General features: G+C 42.2%; 1 protein-coding gene across 1 annotated transcript in view; it reads right to left on the bottom strand.

The window, feature by feature from the left end:
* The window catches only part of LOC132765839 (zinc finger protein 850-like), a 49,819-nt gene that overhangs the window by 19,858 nt on the left and 6,936 nt on the right, over positions 1–23,025 (bottom strand). The window contains exons 3-4 of the mRNA XM_067463248.1: positions 20,984–21,110; positions 2,309–2,395 (exon numbers count right to left, since the gene is read on the bottom strand). Coding sequence (XP_067319349.1) covers positions 2,309–2,395; positions 20,984–21,110 — 214 coding nt within the window. The remainder of the gene's footprint in view (positions 1–2,308; positions 2,396–20,983; positions 21,111–23,025) is intronic.

Here is a 23,025-nt window from a genome sequence, read left to right as displayed (position 1 = left end):
TGAGTTTTGTTCTTTTGCCGTTTTGTGAATGTGTTGCTGTGTTGTTTTTCATTTTGAGTAGATATGTTTGTACCTTGTGGGTTGTGTTATGGGCACGGGGATTTTGGTTAAGTTTCGTTGGGGGATTTTTGAGTTTTGTTGTTTTGCCGTTTTGTGAGTGTGTTGTTGTGTTGTTTTTCATTTTGAGTAGATATGTTTGTACCTTGTGGGTTGTGTTATGGGCACGGGGATTTAAGTTAAGTTTCGTTGGGGGATTTTTGAGTTTTGTTGTTTTGCCGTTTTGTGAGTGTGTTGTTGTGTTGTTTTTCATTTTGAGTAGATATGTTTGTACCTTGTGGGTTGTGTTATAGGCACGGGGATTTTGGTTAAGTTTCGTTGGGGTTTTTTTGAGTTTTGTTGTTTTGCCATTTTGTGAGTGTGTTGTTGTGTTGTTTTTCATTTTGAGTAGATATGTTTGTACCTTGTGGGTTGTGTTATGGGCATGGGAATTTTGGTTAAGTTTTTGAGTTTTGTTTCCTCGTTGGATGCCCCTAACAAATTTATATATATAGATTAAGTATCTATAAGTATATACAGTGGGGGGGGGGCGGGGTGAGTATTCAGTCAGATACCAATTGCACAAGTTCTCCCACTTAAAAAGGTCTGTAATTGACATCCTAGGTAGACCTCAACTATGAGAGACAACATGAGAAAACACATCCAGAAAATCACAGATTATATATCTGTGGAATGACCAGGGTGGGACAAAAGACTCTTGTCTGCTGGAGCTAGGTGTGAATGTTTCAACTAACCACCTTGATTAGCATTTGATGGCCTGGCAGTTTTTTGGTGTAGCTTGTTAGTGCCTGGGGCAATCTTTTGTTGAGAGGTGATTAGCTGTCCCTGATTGTTTCTTCTCTGTTGTTTTGCTATTGTAATTTTAGAGTTTTTTTTAATACTGGTAGCCAGATTTTGTTCATTTTCATGGTTTCCTCCTTTCTGTTGAAATTGTTCACATGCTTATGGATGCAGGCGAAACGTCAGGAGAGAATGCCTCTAGAACATCATCATCATCATCATCTTTAATTACTTATTAATCGCCCTCCATCCGAGATGCTCCAGGCGATTTAGATAGCAGAAATTATACAGGATAAAACACATACATACAAATATTAAAATTAACATGGGTCAAATGATCTAGTAAAAAGCCAGGTCTTAAGTGCGAGGATAAAATGCCCTAACATGGCCACATAGCCCAAAAAAACCTACAACCACCCTATTGAGATGAACTTTTGTTATGGACTAAATACTTATTTTTCCACCATAATTTGCATACAAATTCATTAAAAATCAGACAATGTGATTTTCTGGTTGTGTTTCCTCATGTTGTCGCCCATAGTTGAGGTCTACCTATGATGTCAATTACAGGCCTCTCTCATCTTGTTAAGTGGGAGAACGTGTACAATTGGTATCTGACTAAATACTCCCCCCACCACCGATGGAAAGATCCATCATAAGAGCATTAGCATTGAAGGACAATAAGAGCCCTCTTTTAGACAGAATGCACACGGACTTTCCAAAAACTCTTCTTAGTGATGACCACACAGTGGTACCATCAAGAAGAGGAGATGAAGGCGAGAGGAAGTCCCCAAACCGCGGGTTATTTACAGGATGTTCTTATCAACTATTAAGGAAAATATACAGCAGAGCACCCAAAAACAAACAGGATACAAAAGTTGAGCATTCAGCTCACTAGCAAGCAAAGCGTGAAGTGCCGTGTGATGTGGTTGTAAAGATGTAAACATCACAAAAGTTTTATTTACAATAATAAGAAACAACTGCATTTCTTAATAATCAAGAACTGGTTCTGAGTTACTCTGACACCCATCTCTTCTAAGGTTTCAAGAGAAGGAAGAAACACCAAACATCCCTCTGAGACACAAGTTGAGAGAGATCTCAAAACACACAAAGTAGAAAAGTATTCATTTTAAACAACTAATCAGAACGAGAACAGAAAAAGAGAAGAGAGATGAAAAATATACCTTCCCAACGGTCATACAGGAGTCATGGGGGAAGTGAAACCCTCAGACTATTCCAATGCTAACTAAGATCTCCTCATTGAGGACTTGCAACTTGGACAGTGGGGGGACAACACAATCACTTCCGAATCAGAACCGGCTCAACTATTTACACAGTCGCAAAGCAAGCATGATCTCAAGACTTTGACAACCTGAAGGTGAATCGGTTGTGTGTGTCTTGTGGACATGACAAAGTCATTCGCTCTGCCCCACCTCACTGAGGCCACCATAAATACATGGACATCCATTACCTGCAGGGCTGTCCCCGTGCATCAATCCCAGGTCAAAGGGGTTTTCTCCGTCCACCAGGCGGGAAATGAGGGTCGGCTTCGGGGATCCTGTTGAAGGAACAGGTAGTGAATAATACTCAAGTACAGAAGGAACACTGACTTTCCAAAAAACTCTTCTTAGTGATGACAACACAGTGGTCAACATCAAGAAGAGGAGATTAAGTTCCCAAACGGCCGGTTGTTTACAGTATGTTCTTGTGAACTATTAGGGAAAACAACCCTAAAATACACAGCAGAGCATCCAAAAACAAACAGGATACAAAAGCTGAGAATCAGCTCACCAGCGAGCAAAGTATGATGTGCCGTAGAAAAGAATCCATCAAAACAGATACGTTCCCAACTGTCATACAGTATAAATATGTGAGAGGAAGCCACAGGGAGGAGGAGGGAGCAAGCTTGTTTTCTGCTTCCCTGGAGACTAGGACGCAAGGGAACAATGGCTTCAAACTACAAGAGAGGAGATTCCATCTGAACATGAGGAAGAACTTCCTGACTGTGAGAGCTGTTCAGCAGTGGAACTCTCTGCCCCGGAGTGTGGTGGAGGCTCCTTCTTTGGAAGCTTTTAAACAGAGGCTGGATGGCCATCTGTCAGGGGTGCTTTGAATGCAATATTCCTGCTTCTTGGCAGAAGGGGGTTGGACTGGATGGCCCAGGAGGTCTCTTCCAACTCTTTGATTCTATGATTCTAGGAGACATGGGGAAAGGGAAGCCCTTCATCTATACTAAACTCACTAACTGCTCCTCATTGAGGACTTGAGACCTGGACAGTGTGGGGACAAGCCAATAAAATCAGAAACGGCTAAACTGTTTACACACACAATCTCAAAGTAAGCATGAGCTTGAGGACTTTGACAACCTGAGGTCACATGGACATCCATTACCTGTAGGGCTGTCCCCATCCATGGATCCCAGGTTGAAGGCGTCTCCTCCGTCCTTCAGGTGGGAAAAGAGGGTCGGCTTTGGGAATCCTGCCAAAGGAACAGGTAGTGAAAAATACTCAAGTTATTCCATGCCTTCCCCAGGCTATTTCCCTCTACACCCCCCAAGGTAAGTCCTCAAATGGCCATTTATTTACAAGATGTCCTTCTAAACTATGGCAAACTGAAACTGTAACATGGCATGCAAACCGCAATGATCCTTGGTTTATTATTATAAGCATCAAATGCGTCATGGAGGAGGGAGAGGCTTCCGTTAACCGAGGAGCCCCCATAGAAGTCGTGGTGGGGAAGGGGAGATACGGGAAAAGGAGACCTTTAATTCGGCCTAGGGAACGTGGAACAACATTAGTAATCCCAAATCGGTCTCCTGATACGGTAAGTAGGTGTAACCAGGATGGCGGTCCCTCAGGATTGAAAGTGGTGCTGTTGAACGCCAGATCTGTCAATGGTAAAACAACTTTCATCCAGGATTTAATCCTGGATGAACGGGCAGATCTGGCGTGCATCACAGAGACCTGGCTGGACGAAGCTGGAGGTGTAAACTTGACCCAGCTTTGTCCACCCGGGTTCTCTGTGCAGCATCAACCGAGATCCGGAGGGCGGGGAGGCGGGGTTGCAGTAGTCTATAGCGATTCCATTTCTCTGACCAGGACCCCCATCCCGCAGTCAACAAATTTTGAATGCGTCCACCTGAGGGTGTGTGACCGGGACAGATTAGGGATTCTGCTAGTGTACCGTCCACCTCGCTGCACTACAGTCTCCCTACCTGAGCTAGCGGGGGTAGTCTCGGACCTGGCATTGGAGTCCCAACGGCTGCTTGTGCTGGGGGACTTCAACGTCCACGCCGAGGCTGCCCTAACGGGAGCGGCTCAGGACTTCATGTCTACCATGGCGACCATGGGTCTGTCCCAACAAGTATCTGGCCCCACCCACAGTGCTGGACATACATTGGACTTGGTTTTCTGCCAGGGATGGGAGGAAGGTGGCGGTGTTGAGGAGTTATCCATCTCTCCGTTGCCATGGACCGACCACCACCTGGTCAGCTTTAGACTTACTGCGCCCCCTAACCTCCGCAGAGGTGGAGGACCTATTAAATTGGTCCGCCCCAGGAGGCTTATGGATCCGGAAGGATTCCTGATGGCTCTTGGGGATTTCCCCGCCACCTCGGTTGGTGATCCTGTTGATGCCCTGGTCGCTCTCTGGAATGGGGAGATGACCAGGGCAATAGACACGATCGCTCCAGAACGTCCCCTCTCAAGTAGCCGAACTAAACCAGCTCCTTGGTTTACTGAGGAGCTGGCGGTGTTGAAGCGAAAGAAGAGGGAACTAGAGAGCGTGTGGCGTTCGGATCCGAGCGAGCCAAACCGAACACGGTTTGTGTCCTTTTTAAGGTCATATGCCGCGGCAATAAGAGCCGCAAAGAAAACTTTCTTTGCGGCCACGATTGCGTCTGCAAAGAACCGTCCGGCTGAACTGTTCCGAGTTGTCAGAGGCCTTTTAAAACCCACCATTCAGGATGGGTGCCCTGATGACGCGGCAGCTCGCTGTGAAGCTTTTGCTCGGTTCTTTACAGACAAAGTCGCTTTGATCCGCTCTGGACTGGACACCATATTAACGGCAGTCTCTGAGGATGTAACACGAGCATCTGCTTGTCCGATTTTGATGGATTCATTTCAATTGGTTCAAACCGAGGATGTGGACAAGGTGCTTGGAGGAATGAGAGCTACCACATGCATCCTAGACCCCTGCCCATCCTGGCTTCTAAAGGAGGCCAGAGGGGGATTGGCCGAGTGGGTTAAGGTGGTGGTTAATGCCTCCCTTCGGGAAGGCATTTTTCCAGCCAGCTTAAAGCAAGCTGTGATAAAACCGCTGTTGAAGAAACCATCACTGGACCCCACTCAATTGGTAAACTATCGGCCTGTTTCCAATCTTCCCTTTTTGGGCAAAGTCATGGAACGTGTGGTGGCCTCACAACTCCAGGCATTCTTGGTAGACACGGATTATCTAGACCCGGCACAGTCTGGCTTTAGGCCGGGACACGGTACCGAGACAGCCTTGGTCGCCTTAGTGGATGATCTCCGTCGGGAGCTCGACAGGGGGAGTGTGTCCCTGTTGGTGCTACTCGACCTCTCAGCGGCCTTCGATACCGTCGACCACGGTATCCTTCTGGGACGCCTCGTGGGAATGGGTCTCGGAGGTACTGTTCTACAGTGGCTCCGGTCATTCCTCGAGGGTCGGTCTCAGAAGGTGTTACTGGGAGACTCCTGTTCTACCCCACAACCTTTGTTTTGTGGGGTTCCTCAGGGTTCAATACTGTCCCCCATGTTGTTTAACATCTACATGAAGCCGCTGGGCGAGATCATCCGGAGTTTCGGGGTGCAGTGTCATCTGTACGCAGATGATGTCCAACTCTGTCACTCCTTCCCACCTGCTACTAAGGAGGCTGTCGAGGTCCTGAACCGGTGCTTGGCCGCTGTGACGGTCTGGATGGGGGTGAACAAATTGAAATTGAATCCAGACAAGACAGAGGTACTCCTGGTCAGTCGCAGGGCCGAACAGGGTATAGGGTTACAGCCTGTGTTAGACGGGGTCGCACTCCCCCTGAAGACACAGGTTCGCAGTTTGGGTGTGATCCTGGACTCATCGCTGAGCCTGGATCCCCCCAGGTTTCTGCGGTGACCAGGGGAGCATTCGCACAGTTAAGACTCGTGCGCCAACTGCGACCATACCTTGGGAAGTCTGACTTGGCCACGGTAGTCCACGCTCTGGTTACATCCCACCTTGACTACTGCAACGCTCTCTACGTGGGGTTGCCTTTGAAGACGGCCCGGAAGCTCCAATTAGTCCAACGGGCGGCAGCCATGGTATTAACAGGAGCAGGGCGCAGGGAGCATACAACTCCTCTGCTGTACCAGCTCCACTGGCTACCGATTAGCTACCGAGCCCAATTCAAAGTGCTGGCTTTGACCTTTAAAGCCCTAAACGGTTCTGGCCCTACATACCTATCCGAACGTATCTCGGCCTATCAGCCCACCAGGACCCTAAGATCTTCAGGAGAAGCCCTTCTCTCCATCCCGCCTGCTTCACAAGTGCGGCTTGCGGGAACGAGAGATAGGGCCTTTTCTGTGGTGGCCCCCCCGCCTTTGGAATGCCCTCCCTACTGAAATAAGATCAGCCACCTCGCTAATGGCATTTCGGAAAAAACTGAAAACTTGGATGTTCGAGCAAGTTTTCAACTAATTCCGATGTGATGATGTTTTGATCATGGACTAGCAATCAAGGATAACGAATTGGATTACGACTTTAACTATGAGATGTTCCGGTCTGTATTGGTGGCCCAATACTATGTATGTATATGTATGTATTTTTATATTTTATTTTATATTTTTAAAGTGAATATTGTATTTTTAAATATGTTGTAAACCGCAATGAGTCGCCGCACAGGCTGAGATATTAGCGGTATACAAGTGTACTAAATAAATAAATAAATAAATAAATAAATAAACAACCCAATCAGAACCAGCACCACTGTTTACACAGTCCTCAAAGTAAGCAGGAGCTCAAGACTTTGGCAACCTGAGGGCATAATGGCCAGATTTGTCTTGTGGACGTGACAAAGTCTGTTCACTCTGCCCTTCCTCATTGAGGCCACCATAAATACATACTTAGACCCCCGTTACCTGCAGGGCCGACTCTACCCATCGATCCCAGGTGGAAGGGGTTTCTTCCATCCTCCAGGTGGGAAAGGAGGGCCGGCTTTGGGGATTCTGCCGAAGGAACAGGTAGGGAAAAATACTCAAAGTCATTCCACATCTTCCCCAGGTTATTTCCCTTTTCAGGTTAGTTATGATGTCAGGTTTTACAATGTATTGTAATGTAATATAGCTGAGTCATGCACTGCTAATGGGTTTCTTTTGGAAATGCTGAGTCATGCATTAACTGTATATAGGGAATCATTTGCGGAAACGGTTCTGGCCCAACTTATCTATCCGAACGTATCTCGGCCTATCAGCCCACCAGGACCCTAAGATCTTCTGGGGAGGCCCTGCTCTCTATCCCGCCTGCTTCACGGGTGCGGCTGGCGGGGACGAGAGACAGGGCCTTTTCTGTGGTGGCCCCTCGGCTTTGGAACGCCCTCCCCATAGAGGTAAGATCAGCCCCCTCGCTGATGGTGTTTCGAAAAAGACTGAAGACATGGATGTTCGAACAAGCATTCGGTTAACTCGGTGCAATGAATCTGATGATCAAGGACTGGTAATCACAGACGATGAAATTGGACTGCGTTTTTAGTTAAGAGATGCATTGGTTCGATATTGGTGGCCCAATATTGTATATTATGTATGTGTTTTTATGCTTTTTATATTGAATATTGTTGACTATTGTAGTGTTGTAAACCGCGTTGAGTCGCCAATGTAGGCTGAGAAACAGCGGTATACAAGCGCAGTAATAAATAAATAAATAAATGTGTTCTGGCCTAGTCCAGGTGATTGTGAATGATGTAATCCTGCGTCTGAGTTAAGTTAATGAGTTGGAAACCAATCAGTGATTGCTTTGTGTAATTGTATAGAATTGTATATAAGGAAGTCATGTACAGTGTATATTTCTCTCCTTGTGCTGTGATGTTGTTTGTCGAAGGCTACATGTAATTGATTAAAAGAACCTGTCTGCTAAGACAAGATATAACTGTATGCTGTGGTAAGTCTGTAATATCATCTAGACTGGGGGAAAGACAATGGTAAAACTGACAATGGCCGGGCATGTGCTCAAGTGTCTGTAAAAGGTTCCAGAGTGACTGCAGGCTGTGGGAGCAGTTGACTGAAAATACTGTGCAGGGAGAAGCTACTGGAAAGCGCTGGAGTTGTGCAACTGATCTGCTGCTGAATTGTGAAGTTAATCTCAACATATGATTTATTCCCCATATCCAATTTGCCTTCTGTGAGGTGTGGGGTCCACCCCCTCCACATATAATGGCCTTTGTGTATCATATCCCCATCTCCTCACCTGGGGAGGTAGCGTGGTCACAGTCCTCCATCATGACCTCCTTGTAGAGGCACCTCTTCTCTGGACCCAGGAGGTCTCACTCCACCTTGGAGAAGAGCACCACCACCTCTGCAAAGGAGACACAGACCTGCAAGGTGGTGGTGGGGGGGGGGGGGAGAAGCAAAAACCAACGGGAATGTGGGTTGTTGTAGGTTTTTTTGGGCTATATGGCCATGTTCTAGAGGCATTTTCTTCTGACGTTTCGCCTGCATCTATGGCAAGCATCCTCAGAGGTAGTGAGGTCTGTTGGAAGTAGGCAAAAGGGTTTATATATCTGTGGAATGACCCAATTTGACATAGGGAAGGCCATGACCAAGAGAACATACTGCAGGGGTTACTGGGAACTGACCTTAGTTTTGGGAGTTGTAGTTCACCCCCACCTAGAGATACAGTGACCCCAACAGACCCCAATTTGACATAGAGAAGGCCTATGACCAAGAGAACATTCCGCAGGGGTTTGTGGGAACTGACCTTAGTTTTGGGAGTTGTAGTTCACCCCCATCCAGAGATAGTGACCCCAACAGACAATGGAAGGGGACCCAATTTGGCATAGAGAAGGCCTATGACCAAGAGAACATGCTGCAGGGGTTACTGGGAACTGACCTTCAATTTAGGAGTTGCAGTTCACCCCCATCCAGAGATAGTGACCCCAACCGACAATGGAAGGGGACACAATTTGACATAGAGAAGGCCCATGACCAAGAGAACATACTGCAGGGGTTTGGGGAAAATTGACCTTAGTTTTGGGAGTTGTAGTTCACCCCCATCCAGAGACACAGTGACCCTAACAGACAATGGACTGGGACCCAATTTGACATAGAGAAGGCCTATGACCAAGAGAACATACTTCAGAGGTTACTGGGAATTTACCTTAGCTTTGGGATTTGTAGTTCACCCCCATCTAGAGATACAGTGACCCCAACAGACAATGGAAAGGGACCCAATTTGACATAGAGAAGGCCCATGACCAAGAGAACATACTGCAGGGGTTTGGGGGAAATTGACCTTAGTTTTGGGAGTTGTAGTTCACCCCCATCTAGAGATACAGTGACCCCAACAGACCCCAATTTGACACAGAGAAGGCCTATGACCAAGAGAACATACTGCAGGGGTTTGGGGGAAATTGTCCTTGATTTTGGGATTTGTAGTTCACCTTTACCCACAGAGCACTGACCCCAGAAGACGTTGGATCAGGACCAAGCTTGGCACACAGGCCCCATAAGGCCCATTCTGCACCCAGGCCTGGTTTGGTGGTGGGAGCTGTAGTTCACCCTTATCCTTGGCCTCTGGGAGTTGTAGTTCACCCTTCTCCAAAGAGCCCAGGACACAAAGGCCCTTCTCACAGAACGCCTGGTCCCCAAGCTAACACTACATAAACACAGAGAGACATTTTTACCTCCTACTCCTCCAGGATCGGCGTTTTCTTTCCACTTCCTGTTTAGCCCACTTCCGGTTTCTTCTCTATGACCCCCACCCTCACTTCCTTCCGGTCTCCTGCCGCCTTTCCCGCATTTTCAGCCGCTCTAGGAAGCTTGGCTCTGCTCGTTGGTCTTTGGAGGACTGAAAAGGGGAATCTGTTTACATCTGCTTTTGTTTGCAATCCTTTGGGAATAATTCTCATTCTTTTGCCAGAACAGCCTTTCCTTCTGACTCTTTCCAACATCCTCTTCTAGCTCTGCTTCACTATCATAATAACAGGAATACTACTATTATTATTATTATTATTATTATTAATAATAATAATAATAATAGCAGCACAGGCTGAATGGCCCTCTGTTTGGAAGGCTTTGATGGTGTCCTCCTTTAAGGCAGAAGGGTTGGGCAGGACTAGATGGCCTTGGAGGGTCCCTTCCAACCCTGGGGTCTTATAGTTGTCATAATAATAAATATAATAAAATTATAATACATATAATATAATAAAATTGTAATAATATAATATATAAAATTATAATAAATATAATATATTAAATCATAATAAATATAATATACTAAATCGTAATAAATATGATATATGAAATTGTAATAAATGTAATATATAAAATTGTAATGAATATAATATTTAAAATCGTAAGGATTATAATATATAAAATTACACACACACATATATATAATGTAAAAATATAATAAATATAATATATAAAATTATAATAAATATAATATATAAAATTGTAATAATATATAAAATTATAATGAATATATAAAATTATAATGAATATATAAAATTACACACACATATATATAATGTAAAATATAATAAATATAATATATAAAATTATAATAAATATAATATATAAAATTACATATATATATAATGTAAAATATAATAATAATAATAATAATAATAATAATAATAATATCCCATTCTTACCTCTTGACTCAGAAGCAAATGGCTAAAATGATAAATACAATAATGTAATAAATATAATAATATATCAATCAATATAATAATAATAATAATAATAATAATAATATCCCACTTTTTCCTCTGGGCAGATCTAGACCGCCCAACCCTTCCAACCCTGGGATCTTATAGATCTCATAATAATAAATATAATAAAATTATAATAAATACAATATATAAAGTAATAATAAATATAATATATAAAATTATAATAAACATAATATATAAAATTATTATATATAAAATTACACACATATAATGTAAAAATGTAATAATAATAATAATAATAATAATAATATCCTATTCTTACCTCTTGACTCAGAAGCAAATGACTAAAATAATAATAATAATAATAAATACAATAATATAATGTAATAAATATAATATTTTAATCAATATAATATAATATCCCACTTTTACCTCTTGACTCAGAAACAAATGGCTAAAATAATAATAATAATATAATGTAATGTAATAAATAATATATTAATCAATATAATAATAATAATAATGTCCCACTTTTACCTCTGGGCAGAACAAAACGGCCTTGGAGGGCCCCTTCCAACTCTGGAATCTTATAATAGTATATAATAGTTCTCATAATAGTTCTCATAATAGTAAATATAATCTGTCAACTGCAATAAATATAATCTGCCACCTGACTTGGATCTGCGCCCATCATTCGTAAATACATCACACAGTCCTAGACGCTTGGGACATGTTCAACTTGTGATTTTGTGATACGAAATTCAGCAGAGAGATCTCGTTTGCTGTGACATACTGTCTTTTTGTGTCAGTAAAATAATACATAAATAATAAATATAATAAAATAATGATAATACTATAAATATAATATCCCATTTACCTCTTTACCTACATATAGCTAAATTATTAATAATTAAAAATAAATATAATGTAATATATAATAATAATTGTAATATAATAAATATAATAATAATATCCCACTTTTATCTATTGACTCAGAAGCAAATGGCTATAATTGTTGGGGTTCAGCCTGAGTTTGAACTTGAACCTGATTCTCTGTTTGTTCCTCCTGTTGCTAATGAAAATATATTTACTGATGCTAATGGAAATGTACCTCTTGATGCCAATGCTCCTGAAATTAGTGAGGAAGAAACTGCTGTAGGTTTGGAAAATGCCAATGTTCCTGAAATTAGTGAGGAAGAAACTTCTGTAGATTTGGAAAATGAAAGTACCAGTGTTCATGAGAATGTTTCAGAGGGAGACCTTGACCTCTCCCTCCCTTCTGCACCTGTTAACTGTAATGACAACAGAAGGGGCCAAATTTGGGAAGACAGAAGTAAAACACTCAGTTTGCGTCGATCCTCCCGAATTCAAGAATTAAAAACATTGGCTTCAAAACAGAAGGGCGGTTCACGGAACCAATTCTTGAGTTTTAATTGCCTTCCGCCGGGCTGACTGTCTCAGTTCAGGCATCGTTTCAGAATTGATGAAGACCTTGGCAGTTCTCCCGTTTCCCTGGCCATAGTTTTGAAAGATTTCTGGATATCAAGTACGGTTAGTGGATTGCTAACAGGTTCCAGTATTTCCCAGTGAGGCTTTTGGTTTTGCTTTGTCCACTTAAATTCATGTTTGCTGATTTTGCTGTGGCTTTTGACTTGCATTTTTCCTTTGTTTTGTAACCATTTTTCTTCAATAAAAAAGGATTGTTTTTCACAGCCAAGTGTGGTGGATAGTTATCTTAGGGCCTCGTTCCCTGCTCTGGATTGCAACAATAATAGATAATAAAATATAATAAATATAATAATAATATCCCATTTGACCTATTGACTCTGAAACAAATGGCTATAATAACATAATATAAATAATATTATTCCACTTTTACCTATTGACTCAGAAGCAAATGGCTATAATAATATAATATAATATAATATAATATAATATAATATAATTAATAATAATATCCAACTTTTACCTCTTGACCTAGAAGCAAATGGCTGGAATAATAATAAATATTATAATGTAATAAATATAATAATACAATAAATATAATGATAATGATAATAATAATAATAACAATAATATCCCATCTACCTATAGCTAAAATAATATATATATTTGACTGGATGGCCCACTAGGTCTCTTCCAACCTTATGACTCTATGAAACCAATTTAATATTTTTAAACGGGTTGTTGTGTGTTTTCCGAGCTGTCTGGGCCATGTTCTAGAAGCATTCTCTCCTGACGTTTCGCCTGCATCTATAGCAGGCATCCTCAGAGGTTGTGAGGTCTGTTGGAAACTAAGAAAATTGGTTTTATATACCTGTGGAATATTTTATAAATAAATAACTCACTGCTACATTGGTTTGTCTTAATTATTTTTAATAGAAGTAGTTTTTATTAAGATTTCTTGACATGCAATAAAATAGAAAAGGAAGAGTACACATACACATCTATAGTATGACCCCCACATGCATGGGAGATACGTCGGTCTACAGTCACTTTCCACGGAATTGCATTGAAGGCCTTGCAAATGCCCCAAAACAACATATTTTTGTGTAGATGCAGGTAAGTGAAATCATGTCTGTGGATACAGGGGTTGTATTGTATAGAGTATTGTGATGATGTGTAATTTTATCCCTATAGTCATGTATTGTTTAGACCAGTAATTCTCAACGTTCCTAATGCCGTGACCCCTTAATACAGTTCCTCATGTTGTGGTGACCCCCAACCATGAAATTATTTTCACTGCTACTGTTATGAATCATTATGTAAATATCTCATATGCAGGATGTATTCTATTGGAGTGTTATGGGAGGATTGATTTTGTCATGTGGGAGTTGTAGTTGCTGGGATTTATAGTTCACCTACATTCAAAGAGCATTCCGAACTCTACCAACGATGGAATTGGACTAAACTTGGCACACAGAACTCCCATGACCAACGGAAAATACTGGAAGTGTTTGGTGGGCATTGACCTTGAGTTTGGGAGTTGTAGTCCACCTACATCCAGAGAGCACTGTGGTCTCAAACAGTGATGGATCTGGACCAAACTTGGCAAAAGCACTCAATACGCCCAAATATGAACACAGATGGAGTTTGGGGGGAAATAGACCTTGACATTTGGGAGTTGTAGTCACTGGGATTCACAGTTCACTTACAATCAAAGAGCATCCTGAACCCCATGATGTATCTGGACCAAACTTGGCATGAATATTCAATATGCCCAAATGTGAACACTGGTGAAGTTCGAGGAAAATAGACCTTGACATTTGGGAGTTGTAGTTGCTGGGATTTATAGTTCACCTATAACCAAAGAGCATTCAGAAGCCCACCAACGGTAGAATTAGGCCAAACTTCCCACACAGAACTCCCATGACCAACAGAAAATACTGTCTGTGATGGTCTTTGGCGACCCCTCTGACACCCCCTCGCGACCCCTCCAGGGGTCCCGACCCCCAGGTTGAGAACCACTGGTTTAGACAGTAGTTAGTAATGGTAAGTATGGAAAGTAATGGAAATGGAAAGTTCTGAGAGTGCCTTGGACTGCAAGAAGATCCAACCAGTCCATCCTCCAGGAAATAAAGCCCGGCTGCTCATTGGAGGGAAGGAGACTAGAGACAAAGTGGAAGTCCTTTGGCCACATCATGAGGAGACAGCACAGCCTAGAGAAGACAATTATGCTGGGGAAAGTGGAAGGCAAAAGGAAGAGGGGCCAACCAAGGGCAAGAGGGATGGAGGGCATCCTTGAAGTGACTGGACTGACCTTGAAGGAGCTGGGGGTGGTGACGGCCGACAGGGAGCTCTGGCGTGGGCTGGTCCATGAGGTCACGAAGAGTCGGAGACGACTGAACGGATGAACAACAACAAGTATGTAGAATTGTATTTTTATTAGGGATGGTCACTGGCTTGGCTTGCCTTGAGCTGAGTTGCCATAGCAATGGGGGCGGAGCCAACTGCCACTTGGCAGCGCAGCTTTTTGAAAGTTGTCAGTCTGTAGCTGGAGAGTTACAGAAGAGGACTGATCTGTGAATCAGTAGTCTGTAGTCGGAGAGTGACAGGAGAGGATTCTCCAGCGAGAGGATCAAGGAACTGATCGGTAGTTGTGAACTACAGAGGTAGTTGATCCTGTGTGGAAGTAGAAATCCAACAGGAATCCTGTAGTGATAGATTCTTTGATTAAGAATCAAGATTTGGCTTGGAGCTAATACAGTTGAATAAGTCAAGTGGCTTATTTGTATTACCAGAACGGTTGTTAAAGAAAGAAACATCTGCCTAAAGAAACCTTTTGAAATCTGTTTAGTCCCTAGAGTCAATATCTCTCTTGAATTGTGGTGCCCAGAATTGGACACATCTGGAATATTGTGTCCAATTCTGGGCACCACAATTCAAGAGAGATATTGACAAGCTGGAATGTGTCCAGAGGAGGGCGACTAAAATGATCAAGGGTCTGGAGAACAAGCCCTATGAGGAGCGGCTTAGGGAACTGGGCATGTTTAGCCTGAAGAAGAGAAGGCTGAGAGGAGATATGATAGCCATGTATAAATATGTGAGAGGAAGCCACAGGGAGGAGGAGGGAGCAAGCTTGTTTTCTGCTTCCTTGGAGACTAGGACGCAATGGAACAATGGCTTCAAACTACAAGAGAGGAGATTCCACCTGAACATGAGGAAGAACTTCCTGACTGTGAGAGCCGTTCAGCAGTGGAACTCTCTGCCCCGGAGTGTGGTGGAGGCTCCTTCTTTGGAAGCTTTTAAGCAGAGGCTGGATGGCCATTTGTCAGGGGTGATTTGAATGCAATATTCCTGCTTCTTGGCAGGGGGTTGGACTGGATGGCCCAGGAGGTCTCTTCCAACTCTTTGATTCTATGATTCTATGAAATGTAAGCGAAGACATATACAACTTAACAGGTCAGGACTGGTGTGTTGAACGGTCACTGAGAATTGGTTGATGAGGGAACCATTGGAGCAGGGGAACTGTGTGACCCCGGCAACCCCTCGCCCTTTTCTGACTTGTGTGTTTTCTGATGCCGCGTATAGGACCCCCTGTCACGGAAGCTCTTCCCACATTCCAGGCACTTGTAAGGCTTCTCCCCCGTGTGGGCCCTCTGGTGCACCTTCAGCGCACTGCCGTTGCTGAAGCTCTTCCCGCACTCCACGCACTGGTAGGGCTTCTCCCCTGTGTGAGTTCTCTGGTGTAAAGTAAGGTTCCCACTCTGGCTGAAACTCTTCCCGCACTCCAAGCATTTGAACGGCTTCTCTCCCGAGTGGGTCCTCTGGTGTGCGTAGAGACTTTCCCGCTGGTTGAACCTCCTCCCGCACTCCGCGCACTGGTAGGGTTTCTCCCCAGTGTGGGTCCTTTCGTGTTTGATGCACGACCCACTATCCACAAAGGTCTTCCTGCACTCGGTGCATTTGTACGGCTTCTCCCCTGTGTGGGTCCTCTGATGCTTGATACACGAACCACTGTCGCTGAAGCCCTTCCCACACTCTATGCACTTGTGAGGCTTCTCCTTGGTGTGGGTCCTTTGATGCGAACGTAGGTTCTGGGACCGACTGAAGCTCTTCCCGCACTCGGTGCATTTGTACGGCTTCTCCCCCGTGAAAGTCCTTTGGTGGCTGGTGCACGCTCCCCGGTGACGGAAGCTCATGCCGCAATCCGCGCATTTGTACGGCTTCTCCCCAGTGTGGGTCCTCAGATGTACTTGCAACGTGCTACGGACCCGGAAGCTCATTCCGCATTCTGCGCACTGATACGGTTTCTCTCCAGTGTGCTTCTTCTGATGCACCACAAGAGCATAGTTCCTCAGGAAGCTCTTCCCGCAGACCAAGCACTGAAAGGGTTTCTCTCCTGTATGGATTTTCAAGTGATTGCTGTAGGCACCACCGTCGTTGAAGCTCTTCTCACATACAGCGCATTGGTACGGCTTCTCTCCGGTGTGTTTCCTCTGATGCACTAAAAGGGCAGAGTTTGCGGTGAACCTCGTCCCGCACTCCAAGCACTGATAGGGCTTCTCCCCCGTATGGACTCTTGCGTGGACCGTAAGTGCAGAGCTTTTGATGAAGGTCTTTCCACAGTCCGTACATTTATAGGGTTTCTCCCCCGAATGGAGTTTTTGGTGCGAATGTAGATATGAGAGCTGGCTGAAGCTCTTCCCACATTCTGTGCATTTGTAGGGTTTCTCCCCTGAGTGGACTCTCCAATGGATGATGAACTGAGATTTGAATCTGAAGAATTTCCCGCAGACAGGACACGCTTGGTGGTGACGTTCTGGAGGGTCTTGAGTTTCGCTATTCTTGTTCCTCTGAGAAGTTGGTGACTTCTTCTTTCCTTTCCTTTGGACACTTGGTTCACTTTCCAATCCCTCTTTTCCTGCTTCAAGCCTAATTGTCATTTGGGGAAACACGTCTTCTTCCTCATCACCTCCTGGACCCAAAAAGGAAACAAAAATCTCATTACTTACAGGGCCAGAGGTTTAGCACAGTTGGTAAATCGTCTATGCTGACGATCGTGCCATCACCGCTCAAGCAGGAAGCTTTGAGATGGTTGAACAGAAGCTCTCCTAAGGTCTTACTGCCTATTACAGGTGAAACCAGCTCATCCCTAACCCATCTACACAGACATGTGCTTTTCATCTAAAGAACAGACAAGCATCCCGAGCTCTGAGGATGACCTGGGAAGGAATCCCACTGGAGCATTGCAGCGCACCCAAATACCTGGGAGTCACTCTGGACCGTGTTCTTACCTACAAGAACCACTGCCTGAACATCAAGCAAAAAGTGGGTGCTAGAAACAATATCATACGAAAGCTGACTGGCACAACCTGGGGATCACAACCAGATACAGTGAAGACATCTGCCCTTGCGCTATGCTACTCTGCTGCTGAGTATGCATGCCCAGTGTGGAACACATCTCACCACGCTAAAACAGTGGATGTGGCTCTTAATGAGACATGCCACATTATCACGGGGGGTCTGAGCCCTACACCACTGGAGAAATTACACTGCTCAGCCGGTATTGCACCACCTGACATCCGCCGGGAAGTAGCAGGCAATAGTGAAAGGACCAAGGCAGAGACATCTGCAGCTCATCCCTTGTTGGGGTATCAGCCAGCATGTCAACGACTTAAATCAAGACATAGTTTTCTAAGATCTACAGAGACACTCGCTGGAATACCTCAGCAATTGAGAGTCCAAAAGTGGCAGGCTCAAACCCAACACCTCAACCAATGGCTGATACCAAATGAGAGACTCCCTCCTGGGCACACAGAGGACGGGGCAACTTGGAAGGCGCTGAACAGACTGTGCTCTGGCAACACATGTCTGTGTTTTAGATGGGTTGGGGATCAGCTGGTTTCCCTTGTAATAGGCAGGAAGAGCACCTAGAGCTTCAGAGAGCTTCTGTTCAACCATCTCAAAGCTCCCTGCTTGAGCAGTAATGGCACGGTCATCAGCATAGATGAAGCTCTCTGTCCTTTCTGGCAGTGGCTGGTCATTTGTGTAAATGTTGGACATGGATGGAGCAAGCACGCTCTCCTGAGGTAGGCCGTTCTTCTGTTTCACTCCAGAAGCGACCAGAAGTGACTAACCTACTAACAATAGACTTAAGTAACAGCTTTCTATGGCCCCTTCCACACAGCTGTATAAAGTCCACACTAAACTGGATTATATGGCAACGTGGACTCAGATAACCTAGTTCGAAGCAGATTATTGTGAATTAGCTGACTTGATATTCTGGGTTATAGGGCTGTGTGGATGGGACCTAGGAAGAAACAACCTAATGGGAACAACCAAGAAGAACCTTCAAGCAGAAAAGGGAGGAGGACCACCAACCGGAAGGAAAGATCCATCATAAGATCATTAGGATTGAAGGACAATAAGAGCCCTCTTTTCTGTGGAAGGAACATGGACTTTCCAAAACCCCTTCTTAGTGATGATCACCCAGTGGTCATCATTAAGAAGAGGACACGAAGGTGTCACGAATGACTTTTCAGTGACTTTAAAGCATACGTCTTCCATCCTGGATCCACCTCCGTTTCCTGGCCAGATGTTGAACTTCTTGATTGGTGTTGATCTTATGTTGACTTCCTTCTTAACATTATAAACAATTCTTATCAGAGTTTACTTTTCAGCTCTTATTAGCAATTTTTAATTACAATCCAGCAAGCAGGCAGTTAGTCATCGTAGGCCTTATCATTTCCCTGGTTTTTCCAAAATTATTCACCCATACATTCGGTCAACCCTCCTGTTTAAGGAGCTCCACTGGCTGCCGTTCATTTTCCAGTCCCAGTTCAAGGTGCAGGTTCTTACCTACAAAGCCCTGAACGGTTTGGGACCCACCTACCTGCGTGACCGCATTACTGTGTACGAACCCACACGATCTCTCCGATCATCTGGAGAGGCCCTGCTCACGCTCCCACCTCTTTCACAGGCGCGATTGGTGGGGACGAGGGAGAGGACCTTCTCGGTGGTAGCCCCTCGACTCTGGAATTCACTCCCTAAGGACATCAGACACGTCCCAACGCTGGCAGTCTTTAGGAGGAGCCTGAAAATGTGGTTGTTCCTGTTGGGGTTCAGCCTGAGTTTGAACTTGAACCTGATTCTCTGTTTGTTCCTCCTGATGCTAATGAAAGTATATTTACTGATGCTAATGGAAATGTACCTTTTGATGCCAATGCTCCTGAAATTAGTGAGGAAGAAACTGCTGTAGGTTTGGAAAATGCCAATGTTCCTGAAATTAGTGAGGAAGGAACTTCTGTAGATTTGGAAAATGAAAGTACCAGTGTTCATGAGAATGTTTCAGAGGGAAGCTTTGACCTCTCCCTCCCTTCTGCACCTGTTAACTGTAATGACAACAGAAGGGGCCAAATTTAGGAAGACAGAAGTAAATCACTCAGTTTGCGTCGATCCTCCCGAATTCAAGAATTAAAAACATTGGCTTCAAAACAGAAGGGCGGTTCACGGAACCGATTCTTGAGTTTTAATTGCAATACGCCAGGCTGATTGCCTCAGTTCAGGCATCGTTTCAGAATTGATGAAGACCTTGACAGTTCTCCCGGTTCCCTGGTCATAGTTTGGGAAGATTTCTAGGATATCAAGTACGGTTAGTGGATTGCTAACAGGTTCCAGTATTTCACAGTGAGGCTTTTGGTTTTGCTTTGTCCATTTAAATTCATGTTTGCTGATTTTGCTGTGGCTTTTGACTTGCATTTTTCCTTTATTTTGTAACAATTTTTCTTCAATAAAAAAGGATGGTTTTTCACAGCCAAGTGTGGTGGATAGTTATCTTAGGGCCTCGTTCCCTGCTCTGGATTGCAACAGTTCCAGTGTGCCTTCCCAGACTAAGGAAAACTCTTAGCAATATGTCCTCAAATGCACTTTAATATTGATTTAGGATTGTCTGCGCACCCTCATCTTTCTCTGAAAACCCTATCCTAGTTCACCTCCTTGCTCATGCCCAGCATTTAAACATTTTAATTATTATATTTGGCCCGGCCATAGGTTTTTAAATGCTGTTATGTTATTATTTTTATTGTTTATTGCTTATTGTGTATTTTTGTTTTTGAGTTTTATTTTATTTTAATTGTTGTATTGATTATTTGTTATTGCCTTCGTTTACTGATGTGCTGTGGGCTTGGCCTCATGTAAGCCGCACCGAGTCCCTTGGGGAGATGGTAGCGGGGTACAAATAAATAATAATAATAATAATAATTATTATTATTATTATTATTATCTTCCATTCATTCCCACACATCATCTTAAATTCACAATTATCAAATCTGCAATGATATTTTCGCGACAAAGGAAGTCCCTGAACGACCGGTTGTTTACAGGATGCCTTTGTAAACAACCCAATCAGCTCCAAATCAACTCAACTGTTCACATAGTCCCAAAATAAGCATGAGCTCGAGACTTTGACAACCTGAGGATGAATTGGACATGTGTGTCTTGTGGATGTGACAAAGTCCATCCACTCTGCTCCACCATAAACACATGGACCGCCATTACCTGCAAGGTTGTCCTCGTCCATCGATCCCAGGTCGAAGGGGTCTCCTCCATCCTCCAGGCGGGAAATGAGGGCTGGCTTCGGGGATCCTGCCAAAGGAACACGTAGTGAAACATACTCAAGTTATTCCATGTCTTCCCTGGGTGAATTCCCTCTTCACCCCCAAGGTTACTTGTGACTTATTCCCCATAACTAGTCCACCTTCTGTAATACGAGGGGTCCGTCCCCTCCGTGTATAACGGCTGTTGCGTATCATCTCCTGATCTCCTCACCTGGGGAGACGGCATGGCCGTAGTTCTCCATCATGACCTCCTTGTAGAGGCGCCTCTGCTCCGGACCCAGGAGGCCCCACTCTGCCTTGGAGAAGAACACCGCCACCTCCGCAAAGGAGACACGGACCTGCAAGGCGGGGGGAAGACTGAATGGAAAGGCGTTTCAGGAGACAATCCCTCCAAAGAAGGTCCACAAATGCCAAAGGGAGGGGACTATAGAGTGGGCATGGGCCAACTTTGAGAGAGAGAGACATGGTATAGAGATAGATATAAGATACAATATAGAGCTAGATATTATATAGCACTAGATATAAGATACTACATAGAGATAACTTAATGTAGATATAGATATTATATAGGTATACGATATAATATAGAGATAGATATAATATATTATATAGAAATAATGTAATGTAGAGATAGAGATAATAGAAAGCTAGATATAATATAGAGATAGATATAAGATATAGATAAATATACAAATAGATACAATATAGATGTGCTATAATATGAAGATATGATATAACATAGAGATAGATATTATATAGCTAGCTTTGGTATATAGATATAATATATAGATATAAGATACAATATAGAAGATAGATATTATATAGAGCTAGATATATTATATCTATATTATTATATAGAGCTAGATATATTATATAACATATATACATAATGTATAGGTATTATATAGATATACAATATAATATAGATAGATATTACATAGAGATATACAGATATACTAAGTTAGATATAAGGTATTATATAGAGATAATGTAATGTGGAAGTAGAGATAATATAGAGATAGATATAATATAATATATATATAATATATAGATATAAGATATATATATAATATATAGATATAAGATATAATATAGATAAATATACAAACAGATATAATATAGATGTTCTATAATATAAAGATATGCTATAACAGAGATAGATATTGTATAGATATAGTATATGGATATATAGATATAAGATAGAATATAGAGCTAGATATAAGACAATATATAGAGATAACGTAATTTAGATATAGATATTATATAGATATACAATATAGTATAGATAGATATTACATAGAGATAATATACAGATATACTGAGTTAGATATAAGGTATTATATAGAGATAATGTAATGTGGAGGTAGAGATAATATAGAGATAGATATAATATATAGATATAAGATATAATATAAATATACAAATAGATATAATATAGATGTGATATAATATAAAAATATGATATAACATATAGATATTACATAGATAGATATAGTATATAGATATGATATAGATAGAAGATATAATATAGAGCTAGATATAATATAAATATATAGATATTATATAGAGCTAGATATATTATATAAACCTAATGTAGATAGAACTATTATATAGATATAAGATATAATATATAGATATTATATAGAGATAATATAGAGATAGAGATCCTATAGATAGATATATAGAGCTAGATATGATATTATACAGAGATAATGTAATGTAGATATAGATATAGAGATAAACATATAGATATAAGATAAAATATAGATATACAAATAGATATAATATAGATGTGCTATAATATAGGGATATGATATAATATAGATAGGTATTATATAGAGATAATATAATGTAAATATAGATGTAATATATATTATGTTATCTCTATATAATATCTTATGAGTCGCCTGAGGGCTGAGAAAAGCGGTATAGAAATAAAGTAAATAAAAAAATATATAGAGAAAGAGATAATATAGAGATAGAAATAAACATACAGATAGATGTAAGATATAATATAGATAAATATACAAATAGATATAATATAAATGTGCTATACTATAGGGATATGATATAATATAGATAGATATTCTATAGAGATAATATAATGTAAATATGATGTAAGATAGAGAAAGAGATAATATAGGAGATAGATATATAGAGCTAGAGATAAGATATTATATAGAGATAACGTAATGTAGATATAGAGATAAACATAGAGACAGATATAAGATATAATATAGATAAATATAAAAT

The sequence above is a fragment of the Anolis sagrei genome, chromosome 2 (assembly GCF_037176765.1).
Source record: "Anolis sagrei isolate rAnoSag1 chromosome 2, rAnoSag1.mat, whole genome shotgun sequence".
Classification (NCBI taxonomy): domain Eukaryota; kingdom Metazoa; phylum Chordata; class Lepidosauria; order Squamata; family Dactyloidae; genus Anolis; species Anolis sagrei.
Note: the sequence above shows the minus strand (reverse complement) of the source record. Positions and strands in the feature narration are given on the sequence as shown.